Raw genomic sequence first — 16,087 nt, 5'->3', positions numbered from 1 at the left:
ACGGAATCTGAAGGAAAGCTTCTTTACCTGACCATTGTTCGCAGAAACCATGGTTTGTTGACAATTGATGGTACTGCTTCATCCATGAGAGAATGTGTTTTGATAAAGTTTAGTGTATCGTCTGGAAATTCATTGGAAGAGGTGTACTTTTCAAGTGATGCAGCACCAGCACAAGAACCAGGCCTAAATTAAGAAACAGAACAGGAAGAAACACATTTATTTACTCCTGCTGTGTAAATATTCTACAAACATAGTTTCTATAAGCATCAGTTATTAGGTGAAAATGCCAGAAAAAAAAACCTGAGCAATGTATAACAGTCCAAGAGTTCTTAAATTCCCCCTGGAGCTAGTCATTACACTGAAAGCGTTTAACATTCAGCACTTAGTTATACTTTATCGTGGGAATATCTGATTTATGGCCATTGGTAAATATAAATTTCCTAAGCAGATTGTGAAATTTGTAAAATGCAAGTTTGCAGTTCATCTATTGACATGGGACCCAATAAACACATACAGAATTTGGCAGTGGCTTGCTCACTCTGTAGGCATGCTTCTGACTCACTTCCCCATGTCTCACATTCTTAGAATTAAGAGCAATTATACTTAATGTTGAAGGGAAATGTTACATTTCTCTGCAATTCTGAAATAAAGCTGCTCAAAAACACAGCTTGGAGAGTGAATCCTGCCAGCATCAGAGTAAACATCCTCATTGCTATGACTCCCAAGAACATTTTATTTTTGACAAGTATGAAAACCCAAGCCTATTAAGCCTGAATCTGCATAGTCCTTTAATAGGATACAGTGTTATCTGTCTCAGATAACTGGAATACAAATGTGTGCAGTTTATTTCTGGAATCCTCCCAGTACTTTAATGGAAGCTGGGCTGTAACAGTCAGATACTGGCAGCAGAAAAATCTTCTTTCTGCTGCTGACTCTGCCCTTCCTCACAGGATCTCTTCTCTAAAATTCCTTCCTCTCTAAAGAAGTCATGCTCCTTTAGATTCTAAAATTTACACAGTATAGTGTTTGACATATGCAAACTGACAATTACAAGATTGCTGTGAGCAAATTATGAGCTTCTGGGGGTGCATAGTTGCAATTGTGTTATTGTAGTGTTATCTGAAGACTTCTTTTTTTAAAAAAAGGCTCTATCTCCAAACATAGGAAGGGCATATGGACGGGAAATATGCAGAGTAATTAGGATAGTGGAGGATAAAATGAAATGAAATGAAATGCAAATACCTTAAGTAACAAAAAAGAAGGGAGGTAGAAGCATAAAAAACAACAACCCTCAGGTATTAATTAAAACAGGGGTCATCAACCCCCGGTCTGCGGCCCGGTGCCGGTCCGTGGGTTAGCTGGAACTGGGCCACGGACACAGATCTCCGCGCCCCCCCTCATGGGAGGGCGTGTTGTGCTTGCTGGTGAGCATGTGGCCTTCATGCTAACCCTTTTACCAGCGCCCCTTGCAGGAGAGCAGTGCCCCTTCCCTGTGGGGAAGCCACCGTGGGGCAGCCAGCCTGGGAAGCGCCCCGATGCACGGCTTTGCTTCTTTGCTTGCTTGCTCCCCACCCTCTAGACAGTTAACAAGCAGCCACTCTCCTTCCCCCACCCTTACCTGCCTGTGTCCTCCTTCATCTTCAAGAAGCTGGGACTTGGAGCTATCTGCAGGGGGGGCAGCGGGAGGGACGGCAATAGCCGAAGACAGAAGGGGGAGAGAGATGGAGCAACTTTGAAGACAGGCTGAGTGGGCACGCAGAGGAAGCGCTGCCTCCGGGAGGCAAGAGTTGCAAAGTAGCTCCATCTCTCTCCCCCTTCTGGCTTGACACGCCCACCAGTAAGCGAGGGGGTGCCCCACCCCCCAACCAGTCCATGCATGGAGCACACACACCCCAAACGGTCCACAGACTGAAAAAGGTTGGGGACCGCTGAATTAAAACAACAAACCCACTGTGTTTCCTCTAACCTTACATCTACCATTGTTTTCACACCCTACATTCTTTACCTTGGTATGAAAATTGGGAACTAGATTTCCTGTGAGGAAAAGTCTCACAACAAGAGAACAGACAGCAAGGGACTTAATATACCTATGGTAACAATGCCCAGGCAGAACTGATTCCGCAACATGCCTCAGGCGGAACAGATGCCAGGAATGGTCCTCCAGTCATTGTTACTGGTGAGTGGTTTCTTGTAGCTCTATATGGAACACAAGGTTTGCGAGGCCTAACTTCTATCAGCAGAGGAGTACACTTACTGCTGCTCTCCTCCCTATTAAACAAGGATGAAGGAGACTGAGTACAGATTCCCACTGGGGCAAGCATCATATTACCTTTTCCCCTGGCTCAGCACAGAAATATGTTCTGAACCAGACTTTTTTCCCCAGGAGGAAATGGCTTAATTCTCTTTTGCCTTCTAGAAATAATGGCTCAGACTCGCTTAATTCTTCAATTGTGCCCAACAATAGCATTTGTATGGTGTGTGTGACAGCCCTGCACATATGCTCACATAGGGCCAGGGGTGGTGATGGCTATGACCTTGGCAGAGTTCAGGCAATACCGGTTTAATTTTGCTCAAGCTATTCTTCTTTCTGTATTCGTCTTTTAATTCTTGCACTTACATGGTACACTTCATCTTCCATTGTTATGAAGACCCTTGATCTCCCAGGCCCTATCCTGCAGCACACTCAGCAGAGAAAAGTACCTGGGCTTGGGCACTCGTTCATCAGGAACTGGTGTCCATATGGAATCTGGAGACTTCTGTTCTTTGAATCTCCCAGTAAATACATTGGCAATGTCAAGAATATCATAAGCGCAGACAGCTGAGCCAGGGATGCTGCAATGTGACATTTCCAGAAATAGTTACTCATTCTGAAGTTATGCATATTTTTATATTCATTTTTTGTTCTGTCAGAGAAACACGCTGCATAGAAGGCTTCCTGTCATAGGTCACTGAATTCTGAACCTTTTGACTTCTGGGTATTGACAGCAAAGGGCTGCCCTCATTTCAGGATTTTGAGATGCTCCAGTAGCCAGCCACTTCCTGTCACTACGGCTTTCCTCCAAAAGACAAAAGCAACAGCAGATTACAGTAATTCTGGAGACTCAAAAGATTCAGAGAAAAAGAAGAGGTGAAAAGGAGAGAGGGAGTGAGAGACTTTTAGTAGTATCAATAATTTGCTACGTTATCAAACACTCAGCCCATGTTCTGGGTATTCTTGTAGTAAATTTAACATACTCTTGTATATGAAACTTGCTGGGCCTTGTTGTCTCTATTTGCACCCTAGAAATCATTCAGACATTGGAGCAGATACATTTTGCATACCGATGCACATCACTCAGCTTGAAAGTTCAGCAAAATACCACTATCCACCCATGGAAGTTCTGAGCATCATTTGATTTTCCTGTTGGTTCTGGCTGAGTTCCTATGAGCAGGAATTGGCTTGACTCAGTCAACTGTAAAGTGTTTGCAGAAGCAACTGCAGGTTTGCCTTACTCCCACGAAAATTTAAATTTGGACTTCCTGATTATTTGCACGTAACTTAATAGTAGCAGTCACTAAATATAATTACAGTCTTACACAAACACATTTTGTTTCTTTTAGTCAATGGCTCTTTGGTATGAATTATTCATACCTTATTGTTTGTTTGCATATGGCTTACTATAGAATGCTTGTGTCCGACTTATGCTACATGAATTTGGTCAGAAAGCAAGCTCCATCCAGCTGAGAGTTATAATCCTGCTTTTAGGGTGGCAAATTGTTATCATATACGCAACTATTAGAATTTAGCTTCTAGATGTGTGGATAATACTGAGGGAATGACATAACAAGACCCTATTACAGAACTAAACTGAAGCAGAAATTAGGTACATGGTCTAATTATCCAACAATGATAATGAGTGCAATGAAATTCACTGAAACTGCTTCCCTTTCCCCAATATCCCCTTTCTACTAAATACATATTTTCAACAATGTGTGTCTATTTCCTGTGTTTCGCTGTATTTTTAATTCATGGCTTAATCATTCCCAAAGCAGCTGCTATAATTTGGTTGTCAATAAGAGCTATTATGTCTTTTTCTCTTTTTTTTTTTTGCAGTTTTGTTTATGGCAAAGCAGTGAAAAATCAGTCTTTGACCCAGCCGAAGTTATCCTTTGACTCTGGGGAGCCAATCTATAGCATGAGTATATGAACTGCAATACTCCTCTTTCCCTTAAATGTCCCTTCTAACAGAAAGCATGGGAAAGAAAGCAGGCCTTGGTTGTCACAGCAGCAATTTTACTTTAATTAGCATATTTACTAAAGTTTCCTGGAGGCCTTAGAAACTGAAGACCTTAGCATGTTTCCATAAATTACTGGGAAGTGGGTGGCAAGATACCAGTGCTTACAAATTCTTAACAGATGAGGTGATGCTGTAAACGATCTTTTATTAGTTGACCTAAAAACTATGGGCGTTAAAATAATGGGCCCTGCTACTTTTATTTATTACTTGTATTACAGCTGTAAGCAAAGGGCATCACCATACTCGAGCCATCTGCAGTGCCGGGTGTGGTACTAAAAAAGAGGAAGACACATCTATTCACAGAAGAGAAGTTCTAGTCTATGATGAGGAAGAATTGTTTGTATTTTACACACATTCCCCATGTGATTCAGAAGACAATCTGTCAAGAATGCATCCTGCTCAAATGCCCAGACTTGTTCTGATCTGTTCCACATGTCACATTCGTATCAAATGGATCTGGGGCCAATGGTGTCTCTGACAAATTTTGTCTAGCATTTTTGAGTGCTGTTTTACACACTGGCTGAAATTCTGTTGCTGAATTGTACATGTGGATGCCAAACAGCTAACATTCAGTCTGTTCTAGCTCGGTTAATGAGTCTCCACTTGAATTCTTTGGTACGCAACAAGCTAGTGAGCACATGCACCTCTGAGAATCCCAAGGGCCACCCATTCTTTGTCAGTTAGAAGTGAATGAAAAGTATACCCTTTACTTTCCATGTGCACATCTAAGCAACAGAATTTCAGCTGTTATACAAAGCCACAGGAGGAGGTGAGTTGTGCATCCTCAGATAATTCTTCCAAATAGCAGATTTGGACCCTTCTGTTGGTGTGAGATGCAAATCCAGATAGAGGTGACGGAACACATTAGAGCAAAGATTCACAAGCTCTGCCTTTTACATTTCAAGAACAGAGAAAATGGGAGATATGAGTCATATTTTCAGGTTTGTCCCTTCAATGTACTGTCAAATAAGCTACTATGAATGGGAGATTCTTGCTAGTATTCTAGAACAAACAAGAGCTCCTTCTGTACTATAAACCTTCTCCACTGCCCTGCCAATGCTCCAACACAATCATCTGAATGCAAAGTGGCCAGTGACTGCAGTGATAAATCCACTCTGACTTTTAATCTTAAATATCACAAGAATCATCCAAGATGCTGAATCTATTTTGGGAATAGAGTTCATCACCCTGGGAACCTCCTGTTAAATTCAGACTATAATTTGGAATGAATTCTTCATCCCTGCAAATCTGGAGTCACTAGCATCCTAGCTGGTTGTAGAATTGTAACTGCTGCAGCAGAGTTATGCTGTCTTGCTCAAGAACATCCAAGAATGCCTGTCCATACCCAGTGCAACTCACAATATTAGTAGATGTATTTTGTCATAGTACAGGTGGTGCCTGTTTTTTCCATTCTTAAACACCGTGCAAACTCACATGTAAAATGGCCACCTTTCCCCCTGAAATTAGCTTATGTGAAATTCAACTATGTCTTTCTAAGAACAACACATTCTTTGTGCAGGTGAGCCTCAATGCAAAAAGGTATGAGTGGTAATGATGGGAGAGTAGTGTTGTGCAAAGGCAAAGATGCACCTAGGCAATGCATCGTAGGTGCAGAAAGGAGCAGCCAGGGGCTGTGACCAATCATCTTGGGTTGTGTGTCACTGCAGAACAACATTAAACCAAACTAGGCTTTCTTAATTGTAATGAAACTATATCTTAAAGGAAAAGTACTGCTATAAATAACTACCGGGGAGAGAATGGGAATAATGGGACTATATCATCAACTGAGATTTTTTTGTTTGGTTCCTCTGAATATCTAAGCAAAAGATTTATTCTGGTTCTAGAGAACATGAGTCAGGTGGACACAGCCATAGAAGGGCAAAAAGATGATCAATGAAATGTGTACTCCTCATGAACCTTGTTCAGCTGCAATTGGAAACAGTATTCATTCATTACACATATGAAACCACATAGGTCTTTGGCTTCCCTGTCACATCCTTCTCCTCTTTTGTGCACTATAAGTAAGAGGGAGATAGGTTAAATTGCAACTGTGGCTCATCATCTGTGTATCTTTGCCATAACCACACTGATCTGGATATGAAACTGGGAATGAAAGGTTGAGCTGTCTATCATGGGGTAGTTTTCACTCCCTGGCACACTTCAGTAGAAGAATTTCCAAATTTCCCCTGATGCCTTGAGTAGGAAGGCATCACCCTACCCACTTCACCCTACCCCACCACACCCCATTGCTGGTGATCAATCACTGGGCCTCTGTGTGCCCTTCCACAATACAGCACTGCACGGTGCTTGCTTCTGCTAGAGATTTCCTCGCTGGACAACCATGTTGTCCTCTTCTTCCTCCTATCCTGACATTGCCGCCCAGTGGTAGGTAGGAGGAAGTGAAAGGAGAGAATGAGCTAAAGATAGATAAGATTAAGGATCTCTCTCTCTTTTTCTCTTACAGAGATGGATGTCACAGAAGAAAGGAAGAGCAGGGAACAAGAAGACACACAAACCATCTAACAAAAGAATGAGGCACGAACTAGACTAGACTAGCATCCCCCATGACTGGTCAAGAATACAACCTACCTATCAAAGTGAATCAAAAAGACAACACATTTCATGGATGCCCATTTTCTCTGTGTGCAAATGTAACTTTGTATTTTTGACTATTAAACTACCCACAGTTCCCCTGACATCTCGCCTTGAGAAACTGCAGTTGGCAAAACCATTCATTAATGAGAGGCAATAAGGATCAAACGCTATCCTATGATTCTGGACTATTCTTATTAATTATAGCTTAACAAAACACAGTTCCTTGGGAAGCTGGAGTTTATTTTAAAACTGAATTTTCCCTATGCCATTCAAAAGAGGAGAAGGGAAGAAAAGGGAGACCTCATAAGCATGAAGGTTATGCAGGCTCATTTGCATAGCAAGGAAAGATTTTTGTCATTATAGCTGTCTTTAGAGTACAAACTCTCACTGATGAATAGGCAAAAAACCCTGAGCAGCTAAAAATATATCTTTTCTAATACAGTAAAATGAAGGGTGGTGCAAAAGTACTTTAAACAAACAAACAACAATAATGCGCCTCCACCAATATTTTCTTTGGATTCTATGGACATTTGATTAGATAGCAGATATTAGCTGAATTAAGCAGATGAGCTTGTAGGAGAGAGGAATAGTGAGAAGCCAAGTGGCAGGGGTTTAACATGTTGCAAACAACTGTGAAAATAATGGATTCTGCTGGATGTGGGGAGAGCCAAGCATTCCCAGTGGAAACAAGGAAAAGAAACTTTGCACAATGAAACCTTAGAGTCTCATTTATTAAACATGTTATTTTGCTTTAAAAGATGTAGCGCGGTGAGATATTGTGTATCAGGGCTCATGATTCTAAAACTCATGTTTTACTACTCATTTAATTCTATATATTTTATACAATCACAGAAGCAAAAACAGCAGCAACCTGATATTAAAATGGTTACCTGTTATAAGGAGTGGAGAATGTAGCTAGGACAATATTCCGACCATTGATATGGATAACATCAGTAACTGCCTGCAGTATATTAAAGTAAAAGTGCGAATCACCAGGAACTGAACAGTTCAGCCGTGCCTTGAGGAAGGAAGTCCACTGTTTTTCTAGCACTCGCTGAGATCCACCCATGTCATTCTTGCAAACCCGAGCTACTCTGGGGAAAACAACCTACAATAAGGGAAGGTGAGGAGGAGAGAAGAGATGGAAATGTGTATTTACTGGAGCTCTGCCTTTTTCTTCCCCTTGAAAAAGACAGAAAATTCAATGCCAGGTGCTTCATTTGATCTCATGTTTTTTTTTTTAATCTGTGACAAATAACCAACAGAAGAAAATTCAGCTTTGGAACTCTGTGCTACAAAAGATAAGCCTGTGACATTTCATATACAAGACACAAATCCATCAGGAGATCTGTTCTCTGCTCATATAAAACTCATTTCTATGCAGACCACTTAGCTTTCTATTTCCGCAAACAAAAGCACATTCTATATTTGTAGTCTTTGTGGCCTACACTGCCAGCCTCTGCGTCTCATACTCTCAGAATGCAAGCTTCACCAAGCTTTTGTTCATGCTTTTCTCCTTTTTAACCTTGTAAGCATTTTAATACATTTATTGTGGAAACACTTTAAAAATATATTTTCAATAAAGCTTTCATTCTTCTTTTTGAAATGGCAACTCTGAAATTTCTTCCCATTTACATCTCTTCCTACGAAGGTCTTTCAAATACAGCTGCTCCCTTGCTTTAAAGTCAGTCTTGCAATGATTATTTTGAGCTCTGCATTAAATCAGTTTGCCATATGCTTTCCAGTTTATTACCGAGAAGTCAGACTTATTATTATTTTTTCATCTTGTTGCCATCAGAAAATAAGAATGGTTTATATCAAGGCACCGTAATGCCACATTCCAACCAACCTTCAGCAAGAGCACCAGAATATCAAAACAATGACCTTGTCATTGTGATTTATGGCTCTCATTTCAAGGTCACGCCTAACCTGTTTGGGTCTACAAGAGGTTTTCAGCCCTTACCTTTCCCATGCTGTGGTATTCCACTGCTATTTCTCGGAAGAAGAAGTAGATATAGTTGCCATAATCAACTGCATGAACAAAGTAAGGCTCTGCAAGAAGGACAATATAAATATACATATATAAATATGAAAAACTGAAGAAGACACATCACTGTGGCATAGATTTTTCACTGTTATTTATGCACAAATACTTTTTTTTGGACTACATCTCCCAGTGTCCAACAAAGATACTGGATCTGTGGCACTGCAAAGAATATGAGTTTGCATATCAGGGGATTTTGTTTGCATATTAGTTGGTCATGGTACTGAAACAATACTGATTGCAATTCCAGGAGGATGTGAAGTACGTCAGAAAGTCTTCAACCATAAAGGAAAGATTTATCACATCAAAATTATAGCTACAGCATCCTCTCCTTTAAGTAGACATGTTCAAACTTCTCAGAATCAGATCCTACTGGTGACAATGGTGGTAAGAAATAAAAATATGACAGATAAAACATTTTGTTTAGTTAACTTCAGACCGGGATGCATTAGATGCAAATTAAAAGTACCATTTTTGAACAGTTCCCTGGGAACATAACAATAGTAGCTGAAATTGTTTCTGTGGAAAGTGATAGGGAAATCCTCCCAATTTTCACCAACTTGAAGGCCTTTCTTAATTATACAATCACATACAATGGTGTTACCATTGCAACAGTATTTATCTAGATAAATGGCAGTGTGGCTGCATGGGCTAGTGTGGCTGCTTATAGCTTTTCTGTTTATAAAGAAGATGTGCTTTCTGAAGTGAGCTGGCAGCTTTGAGAATATACAATATATAATATACAAATGTCAGGAACAATAATGAAAATGTTTGTTGGACAGCAGGGTTATGGTAGTGTATATGTAGTGCATCTGTAGTGCAAATAGGTTATAGAAGAAATTGAAAGACAATTTATTTTAAAAAATTATTTGAAATATCTTTTACCCCACCTTTCTTCTTAAAATGGGCCCAAGGGAGCTTACATCATTAAAAGACAGTATTTAAAGTTAACAGCAGTAAGTATACAAATACCAAAAAGGATCAAATGAATATAATATTAAAAAATATAAGTAACACCAAAATACATTCAAAGCAGCAATCCATTTAAACCCCCCAGGCAGGCAGCTAGTCACTTTGAGAAAGCTTGCCTGAAGAGAAAGGTCTTCGTCTGCTGGTGAAAGGACAGTGAAGATTGGGTCAACCTAGCCTCCTGTGAGACTGTGGATCCTATTTATTTATTTATTTATTTATTTATTTATTTATTTATTTATTTATCTATCTATCTATCTATCTATCTATCTATCTATCTATCTATCTATCTATCTATCTATCTATCTATCTATCTATCTATCTATCTATCTATCTATCTATCTATCTATCTATCTATCTATCTATCTATCTATCTATCTATCTATCTATCTATCTATCTATCTATCTATCTATCTATATCCCGCTCATCTGGTCATACGACCACTCTGAGCGGCTTCCAACATACTACAGAGAATCAATAAAAACACATAATTACATAGATCTAAAATTAAAATGTGAAGAACCAAGAAAATAAATAGGTACCCCTCCCAGCAGTTTGGAAAAACCACCTTTTCATAATCACAGACCCAAGCCTCCAAGCTAGCAGGAGCAAAATTCTTGACTGTCTATCTTATTGTTTTTTTTTCAACAGCTCCTCCAACATCTGAGTACCCCTTTCTACTGTCGTTAGGCATCTGAACATATTGGAAAGACCTAGACACAACTAAAGACTCTAAAATCATGGCACCATTAGTTGTGGGTGCTATCTAAGCATTCAGTAGTCGGCACTGTTCCCATGGCTGCTTTCCCCTATCCATTGTCTCAGCTGGCCATTCCCCAAAATTGCCATTCTTAAATTCTTTTACCCTGCTTTGTCCTTTGTCTTTGAGGAAAAGAGCCCTGAAGGCAGGCTAAATTATGCAGAGCAATAAATTAGAGATACAAGTATTTGATTTGCATAATTTACTCCAAATACCAAATTTGGATCCCTTTTATTTGCAGAAGCAAATAAAATTCCAAAGGGAATTAACAACATTGCACATTGTCACATGCAAGAGTAGTAAATGCTTGTTTGACTGTAAAAAATGTAAAGGGGAATATTGCACTGTTATCTTCAAACTATTTTCTCTTTTAAATTTTTACTATAGGCAAAACCCCTCCTTTCACAATCACAAAATGCTGTGTGGCACCCATTCATAATGCCCTTAGAAAAGAATGAATGGCAACATTCTTAACAATGGGGTTATTTAGAACATACAAATTGCCTAATTCAGTAACACCCATTCAGTACTTCATGACAATAAAATTGAGGTTCTGTTATTTTATTTTTATTGATGGATCTTGCAGAATGAATTTTCCACACTTCCTAAAGTTACATAGTCATATAGGAAGAAAGGCATGATGCTTGCAGGCTTCAGTCTTTTCAAGCTTGAACAATAAACAAACAAAATACATCATGTTCTGGTGGTTCTTGCAGTTTTCTGTTAATAACCTGACTTTGGGAGGGGGGGATCAGCAAAACTGTACTAGTAAAAAGTGCAATTAAGTGCCCTTCTCTTAACAAAAGCTCAAACAAAGTACAGCTTGAAACATCTTTGCTTTGTAACTATCACGAAAACTAAAGGACTGAATTCTAGAGCAGTCCTGTAAAGGTAAGTTAAGGAGTACAGCAACATCTGCCTGAAGTCAAACGGTAATCAAAAGCACTGCTCTTCCTTTCTCCCCTTTTGTTTACTTACCTTTCAACCATTTTGAATCATGTTTGACCGTCCGCAGAGTTGGACTGTCTCCAAGGCTCCTGTAAATCACAGCATCTATCGCAAGGAAATCTGTCACAGTGGCAGAATACAGCTTTCCCTCTTTGAGTTTGGGAACAGACATCGCAGGAGGGAGAGAAATAACAATTATATTTCCATAGCTATTATCAAGACAGGCCATCAAATAATACAAGACAACTCTTGGAGTGAACGTTCTGTCAGTATCACAGATATCACACAATAGGATAATTCTCCCTTTCAAGTAATGTGGAGATGCATAACAGGCTAATCCTTAAGGGAATGGCCTCTTCTTAGATTCCCTGAGTCAGATATATATTAACAATGTTCCATTTTGAACATGTGCCGCTTTTCTTTTATACAAACAGCATGACTTAACTACAAATAGAGCAACATCCAGAAATAGCAGTCTGGTGCTACATTTTGCTATAAAGGAAGGGAAAGATTTATTGATACGCTCGTTCAACTGAAGAAGCATTACTTCGGCTTAGTTCATATGCTCAAGGAAAGTATGAATGGGAATTTCCTTCCATCTTTTCAGAATGTTGAGGGGCGGAAAGGCTAGTCTCTACTAGTAATGATTACAGTAATGGGGGCTGGTGAGCATGGCATCTAAAGGTTTGGCTCTGAGCCAGATATTCTTCCAGTTGAATCCTGGTATGGTTTTGGGTCTAGCCTTGGGACACATGGCAGTATACTTAGTGGAGAGGGTCTTTAAAAAACACACAACGCAACACACACATGACATGACTTCCTTTCCTCTACTTTTCTTTCTTCTTGTCTCCTCCCCCTCAGGGGGTCAACTTTCTCCTCTTTCCCCTTTCTATACATCAGTTTTCCTCACTCTCAAAGCCCCCCTTTCTTCTCTCAGTGCTTGTATACTAGATAAAGAGTAAGAGAGCAGGCTCCTATCCTGAGGAGGAAGGAAACAGGAAGATGTGAAAGAAGAGAAATGTATGTTGTTCTTTCCTTTTAGAAAGGAGAAACCATTAACACATGTTGCTGCTGCTACCAAAATATAAAACAGAATGAGGAGAAATTTATGTGCTGTCAAGTCCCTTTTGACTTATGGCCACCCTAACAGGGTTTTTATGGCACGTGAGCTGTTGAAGGAGTGGTTTACTACTGCCATCCCTAGTGAGTTTCCATGACTGAGCAGTTCTCCTGAGTCTCAGACTGACACTGTATTCACTTACATCACGTTGGTCCTTTATGGTTTGGTAGACAGTAAATTTATTTTAATAAAATGAAAATATTACACATACAACGGATACTATCCATTTTCCATATGTATTCATATTCAAGTAAGCTGCCAAAAATGCAAGGGATAGAAGCCTTTCAATGAGTAATTAAGCACAACGCTTTATTTGATTTCTATCTTCCCTTTTTCCCAACACTGGATCCTAAGGTGGCCATCTATTCACATTTTTAATTCATTTTTGGTGAGTTGTACTATATTTCTACTTAAACTATAGGAATCATATCTAATCCTGAATACGTGCCTGATCATACTTAGTTGTGGAAGCTAAGCAAGGTTTGGCCTTGCTTAGTACCTGAATGGGAGAAAATCAGGGAATACTGCATGGTAGATTGGAGAGATGCTGTAACTCAGTGGCACAGCATATGCTTCTTCTGTGTAGAAGTTCCTCAGTTTACTTCCAAGCATCTCTATACAGGGTTAGGAAAAAACACTGTCCGAAGCTCCATAGAACTGCTATCATGTTGGGCCAGATGGAACAAAGTTTTGCCTTGGTATAATGAAATCTCCCACATTTCTATATCGTATTGGAGGCAAGAACTTTTCCACCATTACATTTTGCTTCCAGTCTACACTTAATGGGCAGATGGCTCCCTCAGTGTAGGCAGAGACTACTAACACCAGGAAACTGACCATTCAACCAGCAGTTATGAAGTTATCTAATTGTAGCACTCTACTCCTCCATTGCTGTCTCTTCATTTTTCAAGATAACAGGGAGAAGAACCCTCCGTCACCTCCTGCCATGCCACAGCAAAATATGTTTTTCTCCTAGAGAACTTGCTCACCAGTTTGTTCAGGTTCACAACTGCCAACCATGGCAAGAGGAGGCCACTTAGACCTTGCTATCTACACTTGTGTCCTGGACATAAAGGGAAGGGTTTATTGGTTGTTGTGGATTTTTCGGGTTTCTTGGCCGTGTTCTGAAGGTGGTTTTTCCTAACGTTTCACCAGTCACTGTGGCCGGCATCTTCAGAGGACAGCAAACAGAGCACAGTTTGCTGTCCTCTGAAGATGCTGGCCACAGAGACTGGCGAAACGTTAGGAAAAACCACCTTTAGAACACGGCCAAGAAGCCCAAAAAACCCACAACAACCATTAGATCCCGGCCGTGAAAGCCTTCGCAAATACATGGAAGGGTTTATTTTTGCTGCCTTATATTAATCTATCTTCCTTGGCAGTTCTGCTCAGTTTCAAAGCAGCAGTTCTATCCTGATCAGAGAGTGAGAGATGCTACTGGAGATAAAGGAGGTTCTGCTACCTTACAATGACCTACTAATATTTCCAATTCTGAAATGACAGCCAACTACAATAACTCTAGGTAGAAGAAAGGGCCATAGCTCAGCGGTAGACTCTATGCTTTCTAAGCCAAAGAATAAAGATCCAGCTTCTTGCTTTCCCAAGCACAGCATAGAAGGACATAAGTCAGAAACTCCAGAGGGCATAGAAAACTCTGAGCTAGAAGGACAAATGCTCTAAATCAGTGAAAGACAACATCCTACACTCTATGGATCAGATGGGCAAAAGCCTACCACCTCTCAGGAGAAACACTTCTGCCAAGAATGAGAAAGAGAGAGAGAGAAAAGAGAGGGCGGGAGAACAAGAAAACAAGAGGGGACCTGTGGGTCTTCTCGAGATTGACAGCCACATACCATGAAGGTCATCGGGATCAGTGTTAGCAAAAAAAGTACATTCTTAGTTTCATAATTTGCACGGGTGACATATATTTCTAACATTCAGACCAATCATATTGATCCTTTTATTTCCTGGCTAGTTCAGGGTGTCCTGTAACACAGTACCAACCACACAACTGCAAAAAGGCTCCCAAACAAAATGGGAGGTTCCTTTAAGCGGTGGGTAACTGAAGTGACACCCCCCCCAATTACTGCTCAATGTAAAAACAATTTAAAGGAAAGAATTCATTATAAATGTTTTTAAATGGATTGGTTTCAATAAATTACTTAAGAGTACATTTACCTCCCCCCCTTTAACTTATCCATGTGGGATTTAAATAAGCAGGTCATGCCCATTTCTACTTGTGTGGGAATTATTTTTCCCCAATTTCATAATAATTGCCTTTTGGGTGGTGGATACTTTTAAGTGCTTTGGTGGGATTATTTTAGTATTTCAAATTTGAGCAGCACTATTTAGACACTTCACTGAATAAACAATAATAATTGTGTGCTGTCAAGTCAATTCTTACTTATGACAATCCTTTTGCAGGGTTTCCATAGTAGATAATACTCAGAGGTACCTGAGAATTGAATTCCCAACCTCTGGCAATGCAGCTAGATTCCTAATTCACTAAACTATTAAATAAAATAACATGCTAAATGATCTAATATTTTAGTACTTAATAGGCAATTTCCATATGATTTAAAAAATAATACAAGAACAGAGAACCTACTTATTTGATTTTGATGTACATTTATTCTTTGTGTGTGTGTGTGTGCATGCAAATGCATATTTGAGAGTGTTCTCAGATAAGAGTGCAAACTGATAAATTCTTTATAGAGGAGAATGATTATTTGATACCTAAATTCTGTAAGGAGGGGACCTAAACATAGAAGAAGAAAAAAATTACAGATGTGTTTGGATAGAGGGCAAAGGCTAAAACAAAACAAAAAAGGCTGGAATCATAGGCGCATTTACCAGGGAACAGAGCATGTTGGATCTAGTGGGACTTGTTTTAGAGAATAATGACATTAACAAGAACAACAGAGTGCTGTCAAGTTGATTCTGACTCATGGGAACCCTCCTCTGATTTCTAGGTACAAAGTACACAGAAGGGATATACCATTCACTCATTCTGGGTATACTTGTGTGCTCTTAACCTCATCAGCCACACATGCTCTCGGTTATCTTAGCTGGCCCCTCTCTTAGGAGGCATGGTGGGGACTAGCTTCTGACCCTGAGCTCTGCAGTCACAAACTCCAGCCCAATGAGCTATACCAGGATTATATGCATGTTTCAGAGTAAATGGATAAGACTTGCTGTTTCATAAGTGCTGGTTCAGAAACAATTTAAGTAGCCTGGAAAATGGGACCTATAGGGTAACTGCAACAATGCCACAGACATGGGATATGTATAGATTGCTGGATAGCTCAGTGGTTTAGGATTCTGGCTGTGGAGCCAGAGATTGGGAGTTTGATCCTCCATTGTGCCTCCTTGA

General features: G+C 39.9%; 1 protein-coding gene across 10 annotated transcripts in view; it reads right to left on the bottom strand.

Annotated features, from left to right (window-relative positions):
• The window catches only part of SEMA6A (semaphorin 6A), a 193,144-nt gene that overhangs the window by 50,600 nt on the left and 126,457 nt on the right, over positions 1 to 16,087 (bottom strand). For all 10 annotated transcript variants that reach the window (XM_020780052.3, XM_020780055.3, XM_072992437.2 and 7 more), the window contains exons 8-12: positions 11,625 to 11,744; positions 8,836 to 8,924; positions 7,763 to 7,980; positions 2,701 to 2,832; positions 28 to 183 (exon numbers count right to left, since the gene is read on the bottom strand). In XM_020780052.3, the coding sequence (XP_020635711.3) occupies positions 28 to 183; positions 2,701 to 2,832; positions 7,763 to 7,980; positions 8,836 to 8,924; positions 11,625 to 11,744 (715 nt within the window). The remainder of the gene's footprint in view (positions 1 to 27; positions 184 to 2,700; positions 2,833 to 7,762; positions 7,981 to 8,835; positions 8,925 to 11,624; positions 11,745 to 16,087) is intronic.

This window comes from Pogona vitticeps, chromosome 2, assembly GCF_051106095.1.
Source record: "Pogona vitticeps strain Pit_001003342236 chromosome 2, PviZW2.1, whole genome shotgun sequence".
NCBI lineage: Eukaryota > Metazoa > Chordata > Lepidosauria > Squamata > Agamidae > Pogona > Pogona vitticeps.
The sequence above is the reverse complement of the archived record's forward strand: the minus strand, read 5'-3'. Positions and strand labels throughout refer to the sequence as shown.